General features: G+C 36.7%; 1 protein-coding gene across 1 annotated transcript; it reads right to left on the minus strand.

Moving 5' to 3' along the window:
• Window positions 1-14,149: 14,149 nt before the first annotated feature.
• On the minus strand, window positions 14,150-16,264 carry LOC112017095 (F-box protein SKIP23). The gene is given in 7 exon segments (XM_024049563.2): window positions 14,150-14,285; window positions 14,961-15,116; window positions 15,118-15,250; window positions 15,253-15,385; window positions 15,388-15,815; window positions 15,818-16,117; window positions 16,120-16,264. Coding segments are annotated over 7 exon segments (1,320 nt in total). The 5' UTR covers window positions 16,154-16,264.
• Between the last annotated feature and the right edge of the window lie 2,868 nt (window positions 16,265-19,132).

Raw genomic sequence — 19,132 nt, forward strand, 5'->3', positions numbered from 1 at the left:
GCATGACCCCAGTAATTCATGGATCTAGGAGATATTCCCAAAACAGGGACCCAATTCTTCTTGAACTAGAAGCAAAGGAGATGACACTAAGAAGCTGACAGCCCTCTTTATTTGACTAGTGAGTTGTGACTAACTGGAGAGAATATCATTCATTTGGTGAGCTTGATCTTTCCAAACAAACCACCATTAATCAATTTGCACATCTGTGTCAATTTTAAAATTATAAGTCTTAAGATTCTCAAATCTTTTCGCTTAAGTTGTTAACCCTTGACTGTAGATATCAATTGAATTGACTCAGAACTCTCTTTATTTTTTTGTGACTCAGACCCAGCTTTCATGGCCACAATCATGGAAAACATTTACGACATATCGTATATTAACTAGATTGTTGTTATCCCAAAAACAAAAAAAAAAAATCTAGATTATTTGAACTCTTTGTGGTTGGAATCTAGTTAGGAAACAAGACGCTTGCTTAGGTAGATCTTTTTATTATGGAGTATCTGATTCTTGATGGGGAGTTCTCGTTTATTGCCTAAAATTTTGTCTTTGGACTAGTGTACTCCAATTACCCAAAAAAATATACACCTTGATTGTTTTTTTTTTTTTTTTTTTTTTTTTTTTTTTTTTTTTTTTTTTTTTTTTTTTTTTTTTTTTTTTTTTTATTTTTTGGGTTTACATTAAGTTATAACTAGCTGGCATTATATTTATTTGGCGAAAAAAAAAAAAAAAAAAAACTGACCTTATTTGGCTTTTGAGAAGTTAATTATTCCTCCAAGTGTGTTTCGCCCTCCATATACACTGTAATTATAGAAATGAATTCTTTGAGGTAGTTCCAAAATGTTGGTTAGGAGATTTAAAATTAAGATCTCATCAATCACATGAGACCTAAAAACCATTAAACCTACGATAGATATTGATGTAAATGTTTACGGTCAAGTTCGGCTCCAATTGGCCAAAGTCCAAGAATTTAATAGGCGGAGTAGTTAAAAATTTAAATAATTCTGTCCATGATAGATTATTAATTGCAATTTGGAAGTATGCTTAAAATTAAATTGGGATGATTGTGTTTTCAAACGCAGAATGAAATATTTGCTAAGGTGGGGTTTCAAATTTGATGGTTCTAGTTACCTAACTTTTCCTGTCTTCATCTAATGAATGGTGATAGAGATTAAACAGGTGGTCAAGGCAGCCCTAAACAAAGTATTCACGTAAAGACAGTGGATCGATCCAGATAATAGACAAAGTACATTATAGAGAATCCTACAATCTGGACTTTACTTGTAAAGCATTAATCATTCATAAAAGAACTTTAGATTTTTTTTATTGAATACTTAACAACTGGTTCTTTAAAAATAACCAAAAATGTGAATTAAGAATTTGAAACATAGCATAGCAGTCAGAAGTCTGAGTTTCTATAAGAAATGAGATTAACAATTGTTTTTTGTTAAAGGAAAACTCTTTTGCAGTGGTTTAAACTCTAGAGATTGAGCTGTATGAAACAAATTGTATTGACAAGGTTGTTCTAAAAGCAGCGCCTCTATAACAAAACTCATTAATTATTGAGAGATAAGTTTGGTGGTTAGACTTTTTATTCAATTTATGAACTACAAAATAACAAAAACAATTATATGTGTAAAATGTCTTTATTTGGTAGTGGACTCATCCTATTCTATGTTAATTATGCGGGTAAAATACAAAAATCACCCAGATGTTTGAATTAATACCAAATACCATTAAATTTTTTTTTATATAAAAATGTTCAATTCGCTCCATGCATGAGTACAGACGGCACTTGATACCGTTTGTGAGTTCCCTAAGTACATAAACTACCTTTTTTTAATACACTATCTCACTAATTAAATCCCCTCATCCAAGCTTTCAACTAATGCAATTGATGGAAATATGAAGAACAAGCTAATCCTAACTCAAATGCATGAATGTCAAAAAAAATTGATGAACATTAAGAGCAAGACACAAATTAGGATGTACCAATTGAGAATAATCAAGAATTAATTCTTGAAGAAATATGCCTCAATCCAGGATTTTGACAATTGGAGATTGAATAGGCCAAAGGAAGAGTAGAGAGAGAGTGAAATAAATAAAAACCTATTCAAATGATCACGGAAGAGAAGTTTGAACTCTTAAATCCGGAGTCTCAATCAAGCGAGAGGCAATCCAGACTCAATTGAGAAAGAAGAAAGTTTAGGAACTTTTTGTTGAACTACCTTGTTCAAGCAAGGGTGAAAAGAGGCTCAGTTGAGCATGCTCTTGATCAATCGAGAGTTAATAATAATAATAATAAATAAATAAATAAATAAAAAACTTCTAGAGATTGGCTCATGATATTTTCGATTGGTCAAGGATCGATAAAAAAAAAAAAAAGTCTAAAAATGCAGAAAATTGCAGTATGCATTATATTTCTAAATGAGACTTAAAAACTATGATACTAATGAAATGAATACATGCAATGTATGCATGGCTCAATATCATGAAATTTAAGCTTTCATTCTCTCAAGAATCACTTTAACCACACCAAAAAAAAAAAAAAAAATTCAAGATTTATCCCATCAATCACATGAAATTCACTAAGCACATATGTAACCACAGCTGACCACATACATGACAAAAGTGCAGTGAACCAAATTAACAAAGTTTGCAAGTAGTGTGCGAGAGGCATATCAAGATCAAGGCAGTGTATGTAAGCATGAAGATCAGAAGAAGTAGCAGATGTCCAAGATAAAATGTGTGAAGATAAAGCTGTTGTAGTTTAGCTTTTATATTTGTATCATAAGTAGAATACGACTTGTAGCTTTTGTTAGTTTCCATTGTAAGTGATAACACGTGAGTGGAAGTAAGGCACGTGAGAGAGTTTGTTATTCTGTTATTAGGCCTAACTGCTTCTGTTATTGGTGCTTAGTGATACTAACTGTATATAAGGCATAAGCTAAGTTAATAAGAATCAGTTTTTAGATTTTCCCAATTATATTTTTTTCATATGGTATCAGAGCTCTCTAGAAACCCAAAATTCTAGGGTTCGACATTTGGGAATTTTCTTTCATCTTTGTCTGCCATTGTTGCTTCTCTTCAAGCTTCTCATATCCTTTCAAAGTTTTCTTTCTCTTCAAATGGCAAACACAACAGCCACAAACACTTCCACTGAATCATCATCTTCTTCGCAAGACTCATATCTTTTCAGTGATCCTCTGTTTTTACATCCTAGAGAAAATCCAGGTGCTGTTCTTACCTCTCAGCCTTTAATTGGAGAAGAAAACTACTTTGCTTGGGCAAGGTCAGTGAGGAAGTCTTTGATTGGCAAAAATAAACTTGGCTTTATAGATGGTTCCATTACCATCTCTTCTCCATTGTTGAATTCATCTACTGCAATTCAAGCATGGATCCGTGCTGATAATATTGTTGGTACGTGGATCATTAACTCAGTGTCACCAAAGCTTCAAGGTAGTATTATATACAGGGATACTGCACTTGAAATTTGGACTGAGCTTCGGGATACATTCAGTCAAGGAAATGGCACCAAGATTTTCAACATCTAGAAACAAGTTGTTGAGACTCATCAGGGAGAGCAATCACTCACTGAATACTTCACTCAGCTTAAAGTCTTGTGGGATCAGCTTCAGAATTTGAGTCCATTTCCTCAATGTACTTGTGGTAAGTGTGTATGCAACATCAATCAGAAATTGAAAGACCTTCAAGCCAAAGAAGCCATAATGAAATTCCTTATGGGAGTCAATGATGTGTTTTCTCAGGTTAGAACACAAATTCTCCTCATGGATCCATTGCCTTCTGTTAATAAGGCTCATTCTTTGTTTGTTCAAGAAGAAATGCAAAAATCAGTTACAAATTCTGTTAGAGTTGAGTCTACAATCTTGGCTACCAAGAGCTCAGGCAATAATTCAAGAGGAAAGGAAAGACCATTATGTACCCACTGTGGAAAGTTAGGTCACACTGTGGATAAATGTTACAAACTCCATGGTTTTCCCCTGGGTTACAAATTCAAGAACAGAAATGTGATGGCTCATCAAGTTTCAACCCTTGCAAATCAGTTTCAAGGTCATTGCTTGGCTCCAAATACTGATCACAATCATGCTACAAATCAATTTCAAGGTTTTTGCTTGACTCCAAATGCTGATCACAATCATGCCCCAAATTTTGTCACTGCTCAAGCACCTACATTTACTCCTGGTCAGTACCAGCAGCTTCTGTCCTTAATTGGAATTCCTCACAATTCAACAGCTCAGGAACCTCACATGGTCAATGCTATCTCTTTACCATCCAATGCTGTAGCAGGTAATGTTTCTCACTCACCACACTCAGTCTTTTCTGCTAAAGTTGTGAATAGAAAGGCTTTTGGTGTGGAAACTTGGGTTATAGATACTGGTGCTACAGATCATATAGTCTGTTCAGTGAATTTATTGACTTCCTTTGCTGCAATTGCACACACTGTGGTTGAATTGCCTAATGGGGAGACTGCTCTTGTGACTCATGTTGGTACAATTAAGCTTTCCCCACATATTACCTTAACCAATGTTCTGTGTGTCCCTTCCTTTTCTTTCAATTTGATATCTGTCAGTGCTTTAACTCAATCTCAAACTCTTTGTGTTGTTTTCCTTTCAAATTACTGCTTTATACAGGCCCTTACCTCTTGGAACACGATTGGAATGGGCCAAATGCATGATGGACTCTATCTGTTACAAAGATCTAGCCTTTCCAAAGCTTCAAGTCTCTTAATGATTTCTTCTTACAAAATAAGCTCAGTTCTTTCACTGCTTTTTCATCTACTGTTTCTCATGCCAATTTGTATTCTCTATGGCATTCTAGATTAGGACATCCCTCGGACATAAAAGTTCATTCTTTAAGTCATCTTTATCCTTTCTTACAAAATTGTTGTACTAAAGACTGCCTTGTATGTCCTTTGGCCAAACAAAAGAGATTACCATTTCCTTTTGATAATAAAAGAGCTATTCATTCCTTTGATCTTATTCACATGGATGTTTGGGGGCCATTTTCCATTCCTACTACTGCTGGTCATAAATATTTCCTTACAATTGTTGATGATACATCAAGGGCCACTTGGGTTTTTCTCATGAAAACTAAATCTGAGGTCAGACCTTTGATTCTCTCTTTTTACAATATGATATACACTCAGTTTCAAACCAGAATTAAGGCCATTAGAACTGATAATGCTTTGGAATTTAATATGCTTGAATTTTACAATTCCAAAGGCATCATTCATCAACAAAGCTGTGTTTACACTCCACAACAGAATTCAATTGTGGAGAGAAAACATCAGCACATTCTAGCAACAGCTAGGGCTTTACAAATTCAGTCCAAGCTTCCTCTTGTTTTCTGGGGAGATTGTGTGCTCACTGCTGTCTATTTGATTAATAGACTCCCCACTCCTCTTCTCCAAAATAAGTCCCCATATGAGGTGTTGTTCAATAAAATTCCTTCTTATTCTCACCTTAGGATTTTTGGCTGCCTCTGTTTTGCTACTAATGTCAACCCTCATAAGAATAAATTCACTCCTAGAGCTAGGAAGGCAGTTTTCTTAGGATATCCTTTTAACATCAAAGGCTACAAACTCTTTGACCTTCAATCTCATTCTATTTTCATCTCTAGAGATGTCATCTTTCATGAAAAGGTTTTTCCTTTTGATTCTAATCATTCTCTTACTTCTTCTGCCTTAATTCCTTTGCCCAGTTTTCCTTCTATTTCCCATATTCCTCTTGCTTCTGTTCCCTCTGTCAGTGCTGATTCTCTTCCCTCTGTCAGTGCTGATTCTTTCATCCAAATTCATCATGATCTTGACAAAGATGACCAGGCTTTTCCTGATGCCTTTGATCATCTTGCTACTGATGTTCTTGATCATGATATTCCTGTTGTTCCAAATGTGCACCCTGATGCTCCTAGAAAGTCTAGTAGGGTCTCTAAACCTCCATCCTACCTTAAGGCTTATCATTGTAACCAAGTTTCCTCAGCATCCATTGCCAATCAGTTCCAATCAGGTACTTCACACCATCTTTCTTCTTATCTCTCTTATGCCACCTTATCTCCTTCCTACAAATCCTTTTGTTGCTCAATTTGTACTAACACAGAACCACAGTTTTTCTTACAAGCAGTGGTTGATCCTAAGTGGCAAGCTGCCATGGACACTGAAATTGCTGCCTTAGAGGCCAATAACACATGGACTGTCACTCCTTTGCCTCCTCATAAACATCCTATAGGGTGCAAATGGGTCTATAGGATTAAATATAAAGCTGATGGGTCTATTGAAAGATATAAAGCTAGGCTGGTTGCAAAAGGTTTCACTCAAAAGGAAGGATTGGATTACCTTGAAACCTTCAGTCCTGTTGCCAAAATGGTTTCTGTGAAGTGTGTGCTTGCTGTGGCTGCTGTGAAAGGCTGGTTCCTTAGCCAACTTGATGTTAACAATGCATTTCTTCATGGTGACTTACATGAAGAAGTGTACATGGCTCTTCCACCTGGTTTTCACAGCAAGGGGGAGCATGGTGAGCAACTTGTATGCAGACTGAACAAGTCTCTCTATGGCCTTAAACAAGCCTCAAGACAATGGTTCTCAAAGTTTTCAAGCACACTGATCCAGCTTGGGTTCATTCAGTCCAAGGCAGACTACTCACTCTTTACCAGGCAACAAGGAGTTCATTCATTGTTTTGTTAGTATATGTTGATGATGTGCTCATAGCCAGCAATGATAAGGAGCAGGTTGATCAGTTTAAGGTGATGCTGAATCAGAAATTTCAGTTAAAGGACTTGGGTGCATTAAGATATTTCCTTGGTTTGGAAGTAGCTAGGACAGAAAAAGGCATCTCCTTGTGTCAAAGGAAGTATGCTCTTGAGATCTTAGAAGATGCAGGGCTTCTTGGATGCAAACCTGTCAAAATTCCTATGGATCCAAATCTCAAACTCAGCAAACATGAAGGTTTATTACTTGATGACCCAGGGCAGTATAGAAGGTTGGTGGGAAGGCTATTGTACTTAAGCATCACTAGACCAGATATTACATTTGCAGTCCACAAATTAAGCCAATTTATGGCTAAACCAAGAAAACCACACCTTGAAGCAGCACTGAAGATTCTGCAGTACTTGAAAAATGAACCTGGCAGAGGTATTTTCTTCTCAGCCAAATCAGAGTTGCATGTGAAAGGCTTTACAGATTCGGACTGGGCTTCATGTCCAGATACCAGAAAGTCAGTCACTGGATATTGTATATTCATTGGAGATTCTTTAGTTTCCTGGAAATCAAAGAAACAGTCTACTGTTTCTAGATCCTCTGCAGAAGTGGAATACAGGGCAATGGTAGTCTCCACTTGTGAAATAGTTTGGATTCTCTATTTGCTAAAGGATCTTCAGGTCAATCACAGTAGGGAAGCATTGCTATTCTGTGATAGTCAGGCAACTCTCCACATAGGTACTAACCCTGTTTTCCATGAACGAACGAAGCATATAGAAATTGATTGCCATGTTGTAAGGAATAAAGTGTTGGAGAAGGTTGTCAAGCTGATTCATGTTAGAACTCAATCCCAGTTAGCAGACCTGCTTACTAAAGCCTTGAGTCATAAACAGTTTTCAGAACTATTATCCAAGATGGGACTTATCAACATTTATCAACCTGAAGTCCATCTTGAGGGGGAGTATCAAGATCAAGGCAGTGTATGTAAGCATGAAGATCAGAAGAAGTAGCAGATGTCCAAGATAAAATGTGTGAAGATAAAGCTGTTGTAGTTTAGCTTTTATATTTGTATCATAAGTAGAATACGACTTGTAGCTTTTGTTAGTTTCCATTGTAAGTGATAACACGTGAGTGGAAGTAAGGCACGTGAGAGAGTTTGTTATTCTGTTATTAGGTGTAGCTGCTTCTGTTATTGGTGCTTAGTGATACTAACTGTATATAAGGCATAAGCTAAGTTAATAAGAATCAGTTTTTAGATTTTCCCAATTATATTTTTTCATAAGGCATGCCAGTGATCAAGTTACAAAACATTTGTGAGATGGTTTAGGTGATAAAAGAAACCAGTCAAATGACTTACACACCTCACACCACAAAGGCTTAAGGAACATTATTCTTTAAAAGAGTTACATCATATGACTCCTCCTTACTATATGTTGTTTCCAAGAGAGCAACAAGTATGAAGACAATTAACTTTATGTTCAAGTGCAACTTTAACCATTCACCCATTTTATCATGCAATGCTCACCTTTTGCCTAGTATTTGAGGATAATTTTTTTAAGAACAAACAAATATAGTAGCAGTAAGATAGTCATGTATAACTTTCTCTTCAGAGTGACAATGTAGTGTATGGTTTTACAGTGTGACACATGAATGATTACCCTCAACTCATTCACACACAGCCAAAACTTAAATCATTAAGGGCCTATTTGGTTTAGACATGACTTAGTTTTCATACCTCATAACTCAAACTCATAACTCAACACCCATAACTCATAACTCAAAACTCACTCTTACTCAAAAACCCCAAAATTTTTGTTTGTTAACAAAACCTAGTCATATATGTCCACTTTTAAGTCCACCTTTTGCCAAAATGGTGGAGCCCACCGATCAGTCTTTTTCAATTGTCTTCTTCCCTTACCCGCGTGACTCTACACGAAGAACATGAAATCCACACCCAAACCTAGTATCATCACCACCACCAACGACAAACCCGGATTCCACTACCATCAACACCACCAACAGCCACACAAAAAAGCCAAAAGAATGCACAGGAAACCCACAACCACAACCAAAATTCCAAACCCACCAGCAGCCCTCAACCACAATCATAACCTTCCACAGAAAATCCAAATGAATATACAAACAACATCCACCACTGCCCAAACCTTACCAACCACAACCAAAAACCCAAACCCACTAACACACAAATGCATAGCAAACCCAAACCACAAACATAGCAAACTCAAACTCAGAATCCTTAGATCAGAAACCCAAATCACGAAATTAGACACAGGGATGAACCGATCTGGCAAAAGGGATGAGAGAGAGAAAAAAATGCCTAAGAGAGAAACCGATCTACAAAGGGAGGAGAGAGAGAGAGAGAGAGAGAGAGAGAGAGAGAGAGATAGAAAAACGAAGTCCCGATCTGGGCTGAGCTTGAACTAATCTCACGGTGACTCATAGTGGTTGCTTATGATGGTGATGATCTAGCAAAAGGGATGAAAGAGAGAAAAAACGTCTAAGAGAGAAACCGATCTGGTAAAGGGAGGAAAGAAAGGAAAAAAAAAATGAAGGCCCGATCTAGTGGTTGCTCATGATGGTGATGATTGGTGTACTGGTGGCGGCTTGTGGAGAAGCAATGAAGGGTCAGTGAGAAGAGAGAACTCTAAGTAAAAGAAAAAAAAAATAAAGAAGGAGAAGAGATAGAGAGAAGAACGGGTTGGAGTAAAAATGCCAAACTAATTTTTAGAGAGAGACGTTATGTGATGGGACAAGTCATACGGGTGGGTCCCATTCTTTGCTTAATTTTACAAAAATGTCATTGAAACTCAATTCTCAAAAACTGAAAACACCAAAATCTTGTTTTCATTTTCTATCATCCAATCCAAAATTTTGAGTATTTGAGTCATGAAAACAATGATTCAAAATTAAGCCAAATAGATGGTCATCTGTAAGACATACTCAGTTTAGATGATGGATCAAGAAAACTGAGTAATATTACTCAATTTTCATGTTATCCAAACATGCTCTAACTAGCTAGTGCATTAAAATGCATAACTAGGGCAAAAATTGGTCATATGTCTTTTAAAATAAATAAAATAAAAATCTGGGATATAACTTAAAAACATGATATAGATTTTAAGCCTTTTAATATAATATAATTTATTATCTAGGTAATCACCCAAAAAACAAAAAACAAATTTAAGAGATGGCTTTTTTTCTCTTCTGAAAAGATGTGAACTTGTCCGGTTGTCCCGACGTGAAAAACGAAACTTTTAATCAAAAAGTTGATGTACGTTCATCCCTATTGCACGTGCGCCATGGAAACATATCGTCATAAATTCAACGTGCGATTGTCTTCTTTTATGATAGTTAGTGAGTCAAGCAATCAAGCTAATCACTTTCTTCGTGTGTATTGAGATGTGTCGGTCGGCGTAAATATAGAGAAAAAGAAAAAGCAGACCAAACAGTGACTGCTTACTAACTCTCTCCCAGCTGATAAAGAAGCTCCTTTCAACAAAATTTTAAAGAAATGGTCCAAGTATTCATTCATGTGTATTAATTAAAGTAAAAAGTGCGGTATTAGTTTATGATTTTTTTTAATAAAAAATTATGGAGAAAAAGTAATTAATTTTTTTATAGATTTTAATATTGCTTATAAAATAATGTGAAAATTTGTCTAAAATAATTTATTAATAATTTTCTTAAAACACCATTAACATAATCCTTAATTAAATAATTTAAATAAATCATATGACTATTAACGTACCTGCAGAGTTTTGAGTTGCTACATAAGAGATTGGAAGAAAGCGCAACTTTCCTCCAAAATCATTTGGGTGAAAAATTTGTCTAAATGGTAAGAAATACGTGCCAGTTTGCTTCCAAGACTGAAAAATGTTATGCGTGATTAAAGACTATCTACCTATATATTAGTACAAATTACAAAATGATTTTTTAGGGTGTGGGTCAATTAGAAAAGAAAATATTCAATTTAGTGTTATTGACTCTGAGAATTAAAAAATATAAATTGACCAATTTGTTATATCTTCATTAATTTTAAGTGATAGGAGGTGGTTATGTGTAGGCAGGTGACCACTTTATTATAAAATAAAATTCATTTTTAATGAAAATTTATTTAAAGCATTTTATTATTTTTGTTCTTTCTCTTTCTCTCTTTCTCTCTCTCTCTTGAGTCTTTTTTTTATTATTTTTTTTTATTTTTATAATATTTTTTTTTTTTTTTTTTTTTTTTTGCTTTTATCTTAGGAATTTCCTTTTGGTTTTGTAGGTATTTTAGGTTTTGTGTTTAGCAAATTGTGTTTGGCAACTAAGAAAGCTTTAGACTTCTTTTGTGAGTTTTTGTGTTTACTTTGTGGAGGGCTTTAGAACATAAAAGAAAATTAAAGTTTAAATTAGTATGAATTTCCTTATATATGTTTCTTATGTCCTTTTGGTTTTCTACGGATGAAAAAGTTTAGGCTAAGTTCAGCGGTATATTTTTTTAATTTATCGGTTTAGTAAAATGGAATTGTTATCAAATTTTAAAAATTATTTCATTAAATTTAATAAATAAAATTTAATAATTAAAAAGGTGGAGGTCGTCGCTCAAAACTAACGAAAGTGAATATAGATGGATCAATTTTATCATTGCTTAGATTTAGATGCCAATAGCACTAAATTAAGCGTAATGATTTTTTTGAAAATTTACCCTGCCCCTAAATAATAAATATAGCTATCGGGTGCTTATTTAATTGTTGTTGTTGTTGTTGTTGGTGGTGGTGGTTGTTTATTTGTTCTTTAGCAACCGTGGAACCATGCATAGACGCGCTATATAATTGTGGGATCCCTTTTGTGTGAGTGTTTTTTTTTTTTTTTTGGATTGGAAGTTTGGAACTTATGTTTTTCTCTATAGACTGTGAACTATATATAGAGGCAGAGTCACCATTATTTAATTTTTTTTATGATATTATTTTGATATATAATATCCTAATATATTTTAGAGATATATTATGGTTACAACATTTTCATAACACTTTCGTAACAAATTCTAAGTGATAAATTATTATAAGCGATTACTAATTGGCAAAGAAGTAATTTTAGTAATAGATTTAAATTAAAAATTTGTAACAACTTGCCACTTAAGATTTATTGTAAAATATTGTGGATATAACACTTCTCTATATTTTAATATCTCTTCTTAAGCTCAAGGTGGAGATTTGACTAAAATTGGATTTTAGAAGAAAAATCTTCAATATGAGAAAGGTCTTTAATGCCTATCAAATGAATTAAAAACCACCAAAAAATGCCTAAAAATAAAAAGAAGAAGATCACAATGGAGGAAGAAAAAGTTCGTGAAGCGAGTTATGCATGTGAAAGAGTTCATCTTGTTGGGACCATGCAAAAACAATTTTAATGAGTGTTTGCTGTGTTGCTTGGGTAAAGAAAACATGAAGAAGATGCTTAAATACAAAGACTAGCTCAATACAATGGCAATAGGGCTCTAGCAGTAGCACGGGAGCATAAGTAGAAGCGTCTCCAACACACACTACAACAAACAAGATTTATAGTGATGAAATTTTTTTATCACGGAATTTCCTTATTTCATTGCCTAAGACATATGGTGATGAAACACCATCCATCACGTAATCTCAGTCACCGAATGTCCTAGTGATGAAAATATTCGTTACTAAAATGTTTAATTTTTTTTAATGAAAAAAATGATAGGTGATGAAATGTTTTCATGACCTAATATTTTCGTCACGAAACATTATATTCAAAAATGAAATAAATTCGTCACCAATGATTTTTAATTTGTAATTTTTTTATTTGACCATATTAGATGACCAAATATTTCATTGCTGATTGTATTTTATTTTATTTTTTCAATTTTGAACCAAAAAACCCACAATATCAAAATTAAAACTAGGAACCAAAAAAAAAAAAAAAAAAGCTTATAATCATGGCAGTCTTAGGGCTTCATGCTTTCTTAACATGGAGGAAAAACATTCAAAATTGAAAAAACAAACTGAATAAAAATTGTAGCTCTGAGAGAGAACAGCAAAGAGTGAACATCAAAAGTGTAGATCCAAATTGAATGTAAACTTTCAGAACTAAAAAAGAAAAGCATGTACAATTCTTACGAGATCGCACACAAACACAACTAGCTCCAAATTATAGATGAATATTCAGAATTGAAAAAAAAAAAAAAAATCAATCACAGCTTTTGTTATGAAGCAGAAACTGATGCTATGAAATTAGGAACCCTAGAACTACACGAGAAAGAGAGAAAATAGAGTTAAGGAATGGAGAAGATACCTGAGAGAGAGCTCTAAACAAAGAGTAACGATGAGAGAGAGAGAGAGAGAGAGAGAGAGAGAGAGAGAGAGAGAGAGTGATAGGGTGTTTGGGGTTTTTTTACAAAAAATATTAGGTACTGGAAAAAAATTAAGTATGTGCCCAAAAATTGGCACTGTGCACTGGTATTTGTACCAAATAGGTGATGAAAAATTATTTTGTCACCAACAATGCCTAAATCTTAATATTGGATGACGAGATTAGAATTTCATCACCTCTGGTAAGTAATTGGTGACGTGAATATTTCATCACCATAGACACCCCTAGATCTAGCGTCCTTTTTCCCATGACCTACAATGACGAACAAAATATTTTGTCACCAATTTGAATATCTTTAAAGACAAAATATTGATTTTGTCACTGTACGGCCCCCGCGTCGTATCCTACATTGGGCATTGGACCCTGGCTTGGGTATATGGCCCATGAGGCCAATCCCCTTATACCCGGCAGCCCACCCCCGGGCCACGCGTACTGCAAGCCCGAGCCTTGCTTCTTCATCGTTTCTCGGCAACACCTTTCCATGGAGTAATAGATATTTGACTCACAGGAAGACCCGCACTGTACCTACCCGGCCGCGCCCCGGAGAGCCACCGCTCCCGAGGACTACCGTGGAGGCAGGAACCAAGTTCCAACGCCACCCTCACAATTTCCCACTCCTACCTGACCACCCACTTACGATCGATAATAGTGGACTGCCGATTGCACTCGTTGGCAAGTAATTATGACCTCTCCACTAAACTATGGCCTATAAATGCAGGAAGTTTGGAGAAGAGAGGGGTTGGAAAAAATGGCGCGCAGTAAGGAGAGTGTATGAAAAGAGTGAGCAAAAAGAGAAGGTGACTCAGACCCACGAGGAAAGAAAAGAAAGGGCCTTAGGTCTTAGCGGGAAGAACGACCCAGTGTGGGAAATCCAAACCCACTATACAAGTAAGTTGTGAGCCCAAGTGAGGCCCAGTCCAACGGGTTTCGGTATCGGGCGCGCACAACAAACATTATGTTCATTTATACATCATTACTTATATGTATCGATTTTAATCCAATTTTCAGAATATGCCAATTTTATATCCTGAGGGTTATCAGGCAAGCCTACCATATTTGCATCACGAGGTCCAGATCTCTTGCCTCATTCACCGAGTAAAAGAGACATATATTATCATCCTCATATATCATAGCCAAAAACCCAAGTTTCGCATCAAAGCACACTTTGCTTATTATATCCCTTCTACAGTAAAATTTTCAGATATTGTCATAAAGTTAATCTGTTCAAAGACCTTATGATCGCTAGGATTCCCATCTGAAATAAATATCTAAACCATCATGTAGAAATCCAATAAACAAAGTCACTTCAGGTAAATGTAATTACTAAAAGCATGCTAAAATCATCAATTGAATTCAAAGCAATTTTACAAGCAACATATATGTACATATAAAAGAAAGAAAGGACTAAAGGATTAGGACCCCCAGAAGTGAATAACTTACATCAATTCAAGGCTTCAAGCTCCAATATTATTATTTAGCATGGATTGGGTGAAACCCAAAGAGGAGGCCAATGTAACTGTTAAATATTAGCTCTGATACCATGTTAAATGGAGAATATTATCAAACGCAATGTGTTATACCATGTTGTGTATGCTAGAGTGGATGCGGAAGAGGAAGTATAGAATAGGAACATCAAGAACACGAGGGTTACGTGGTTCAGCCTTGACGGCCTACATCCACGGAGGAATCCCTTAAGGGCTACATCTTTATTGTGTAGGAGTGTAGTACAATAACCTGTGTTACAATGAACCCTAACCTGAGTATATATAGGCGACTAAACCCTAGACTACTAGTACAAGCAGGAATGGGCTTGGGCCTATTACATTGGGCTAATATATGTTTAATATATATCTCTAACAGTAACTGAGAATGTGAATTTGGGTGATAACATGGTAAAGCTTCAATACTTCCATCCCATAATTTAAAGATCCCTATATCATAATCTCGAAAAGCACCATCATAATTCGATTCACAGTAATCATCCGTGTAATAGATACAATTCCTAAACATCCCGGAAATCCGAAGCCGACAACGACAACGATGAATTCTCTCCAACGAACAACATTCGATCACCTAAGTCCCAAACCCTCTCCCACATCGGCGGTCCTCCGCTAAAATCCATTCTAAAAACCTCAAACTGCACCGTTTGTAGAACACAGTGGGACTGTTGTAAGGGTCTCCGTCTTCGTATCCAAGATCCAAGTACCGTGTAACCAACAACAAATCGCCCCCAGATTTCACCAAGTATTGCATATCGCCCCCGAATATTCTCGGGGTTCGAATCTTTCGATAATCGAAAACCTCGGCGAGTTCTCACCGTGTACATCGCACACAGCAACACCACCGTTCTTGTCCACCGCGTAGAATAGGTCGTTATGGTATATCACATCCTCGCAGAAAAACCTTGCGTCGTGTATGAAAGTCCAAGCTTGATCACCATTCTTACAGAAAACTAAATCGCCGGTTTGATTGAGAATCGCCAGCGCAATGAAGTTGGTATTTAGAGCGGGACTCGAGGAGAGGACGAGTTTTTTGATGAAAGAGTCACGCATTTCTTTCAAACTACGGCGGTAGATGTTTCCAGACAAGGATCGGAGGGCGTATTCTTTGCCGACTTCGGAGTAGTTGAAGGTGACAACGTTGGGGAAAGTGAAGAGAGGAGGCAAATTGAGCTTGGCTCGAGTGAGAGGGTTAAGGAGAAGAATTGTCGGGTTTCGTCGAGGATTACGAGCCAGCCGTGTGAAGACCCACATCGGCGTTTAAGGTGGGAAGCAGCTTCGGGGAGGTTGAGGAGGTGGATTTTGTGGTCGGAGAGGTCGAGGAAAGGTCGGTGGGATTGAGATCGGGATTGTTGAGAGAGTGGGAGCATGAGCCATGGGAGTTGAGGAGGGAGGTGGCGAGGGATCTTTGGGACAGAGATTCGCCACGTGTGACATACGGCTTGGAATCGGAGGTAGTCGGTGTAAATTGTGAGATTCTTGGATATTGTTTCCAGGATGTCTCGCGGGAGTTGGTCCAGTCAACCGCCATTTCTATTTCCCTGGAATTCATGTTTTTCCAGGAATTCCGATTCTCAGACTAATTTGGAATCTCAGAGAGTCAATGCCCCGTAACAATTGATGCCGACCTCGAAGAGGCCCATTACTGACGCTGGCGGTGAGTGTTGCATTATTGCATACCAACAATTTTAATAGGAAAATGCTAAAGTTTCTAACCAATGATTGATCGCCACATCATCATAAAATAAGTATCAATGACTCCATTCCTTTCACAAATGCTTATCGTTTGCTTGCTTCTTCCATTTTATTTATTTATTTATTTTTTATTTTTTATTTTTTTGCCTAATGGCAATGTACGGGCCTTTCCCTCTCAATTGGGTGCCTAATCCTATCATTTTTCAATGCCCCGTGATAATTGATAATTTGATATTGACCTCGAAGAGGCCTATGCTTAAGTTAGCGGTGAGTATTGCATTATTGCATACCAACAATTTATTGAGAAAATGCTAATGTTTTCTAACCAATGTTTGATCGCCACATCATCATAAAAATAAGAGTCATTGACTCTATGCCCTTCACAAATGTTTTTTTTTTTCTTTTTTTTTTTTTTGAATAACATCATTTTATTGCAAAGAAGGCCAAAACCAACCAGCTTCGGCCCCAACCTATCTCATTCCAAAGCTTGAGCTAAAATAGTAGGAGGGCAAGAGAGCGGAATAGGCCCAGATTTATGCCAGAAGGCAGCCCGACAGGCTAAGAGATGGGCTGAAGAATTGCCCCCTCTTCTAACAAAAGAGAGAGATTCACAAATGCTTATTGTTTGCTTGCATTTTTTGTTGCCTAACCTATAAACGGGTCTTTTGCCTCTCAATTCCTAAAAGAAAGTCTTTTGCCTCTTAAATTCTTAAAAAAAAAAAAAAAAAATACTACGTCCACAATATTTTAATAAATCCCAAGTAGGTACACAAGTTATTTTCTTTTTTGCCTATCCATAAAAGGCTAAACAACAATTAACAATTTAGTACTTAAATTTTATTGTGAAAGTGTTTTAAACATAGCATTTCTCATTTCCAAAAGCTTCATTTGTGATTTTATCACCCACAGAATTTTTCTTCTGCTATTTTGTGTCTAATATGAAGACAGTACAAAATTAATTCTGTGTTTTTTTTATTCTCCAGCTCTAATGTATTCTTTGTACTTGATGAATTTTTTTTTTTTCTTTTGAAAGGGAAAGAAATTCTCATTAAACTGAATCCTGAAATTGAAGTACAACAGAGGGGAGAAAGGACAAAATATAGAAAACTAACATTTCACCCTATCAATGATGAGCAAACTTTGCAGCAAAGGTGGGTCTATTCCTTCCCATGACTGAGTAGCCCCAACAGTTTTTGCTAACTGTGCTAAATCATGTGCAGCTCTGTTGAAATCCCTTTTCAGATGTTTCAAGTTCTAACTTCCAAACACCCTTAATAAGCCAATGATTCCTTGAATAATTGAACCCAGCTCTCCCAAGTTTGAGTTTGAATTGATTGCTTGGACAACTGACAGCGAGTCTGACTCAATGACAACTTGATTGAGTCCTCTTTCACGGGCAAGAAGGATACCTTCTTCGACTGCAAAAGCTTCAGTAGTTGCTGCAACATACATGTCGTTCAACACCTTGCTCCATGTTACTACTACCCTGCCCTCACAGTCCCGAATGATCACACCCATACTAGACAGCCTTCTATTCTCATCAATTGCACCATCAACATTAATCTTATAAGATCCCGGTGGTGGTGCTGTCCACCCAACTTCTGTATGCTGCTGTCTTATCTGGTGTACAACCAAAGCTCCTTTGTAGTCCTCTCGAGTTCGCTGCGCAAACCCCCAGATTTTAGATGGAGCAAGGCAAAGGGATTCATGGACCACTTTATTCCTTCTATACCAAATGGACCAAGCCGTGGCACAAAGAATTTCTAGGTCATTAAGTGTTCCCCTGCACAAAATCTGCAATGCAACTTCCACAAAAGTCATATTCATTGCCAGCAAGCTTATTGGGCACTCATGCCAATACCACCACACATCCCAATTTCTTTCACAATACAGTAAAGCATGACTAGTGCTTTCTATACCTTTCTCACATAAAGGGCAGTTCACTTTGGTGTTTATCCCCCTCTTATGCATATTCAATCTTGTTGGCAATCCTTCCATGCATGCTCTCCAAGCGAAAATTCTGATCTTGGAGGGGAGTTTGAGCTGCCACATTTTCTTCCATAGTGGGGTTCTACCATCCTCACTTGAGCATTCACCCAATTTAGATTTTTCCACCAATGGCAAGGCCACATAGTATGCACTCTTGACAGAAAACTTGCCATGTTTGTTTCCTACCCAAATTATTTTGTCTTCTGGCAGGTTATAACTAAGCGGAATGTTAAGTATGGTATCAGCCTCAAAAGGTAGGAAAAACCTTCTGATTCTGTCCATTTTCCGCCGCCTTGTTTCTTCATCTATTAGGGACGATACCATTGGGAAATCACCAATATCTTGCTGGGGAGAGCAAATTTTATATGTGGTTGGGGTCGGCAGCCATTTGTCCTCCCATATATGTATCATCCTTCCATTTCCCACTCTCCATCTAGTGCCTTTCCTAATTACCTCTAGGCTACTATGGATACTCCGCCAAGCATAAGAAGGGATGCCCCTAATTTTGACCCTAAAATGTCACTGTAGGGAAAATACCTTCCTTGTATATTCGTGCAACCAAGGATGTTGGATTTGCCAAAATGCGTCATGCTTGCTTTGCTAACATTGCTAAGTTGAAAGCCCGGAGATTGCGGAAGCCCATACCCCCATGTGTCTTTGGCATGCACATTTTCCTCCAACTAACCCAGGACATTTTGGTCTCCTGGTCTTTTTAGCCCCACCAGAAATTCCTCTCCATCCCCTCCAAATCCTCACACAAGCCTTTTGGCAACAAAAAACAGCTCATGGTATACGTGGGTATTGCCTGAGTTACTGCTTTGATGAGAATTTCCTTCCCACCCATTGA

The sequence above is a fragment of the Quercus suber genome, unplaced genomic scaffold (genome assembly GCF_002906115.3).
Source record: "Quercus suber isolate HL8 unplaced genomic scaffold, Cork oak 2.0 scaffold_104, whole genome shotgun sequence".
Taxonomy (NCBI): domain Eukaryota; kingdom Viridiplantae; phylum Streptophyta; class Magnoliopsida; order Fagales; family Fagaceae; genus Quercus; species Quercus suber.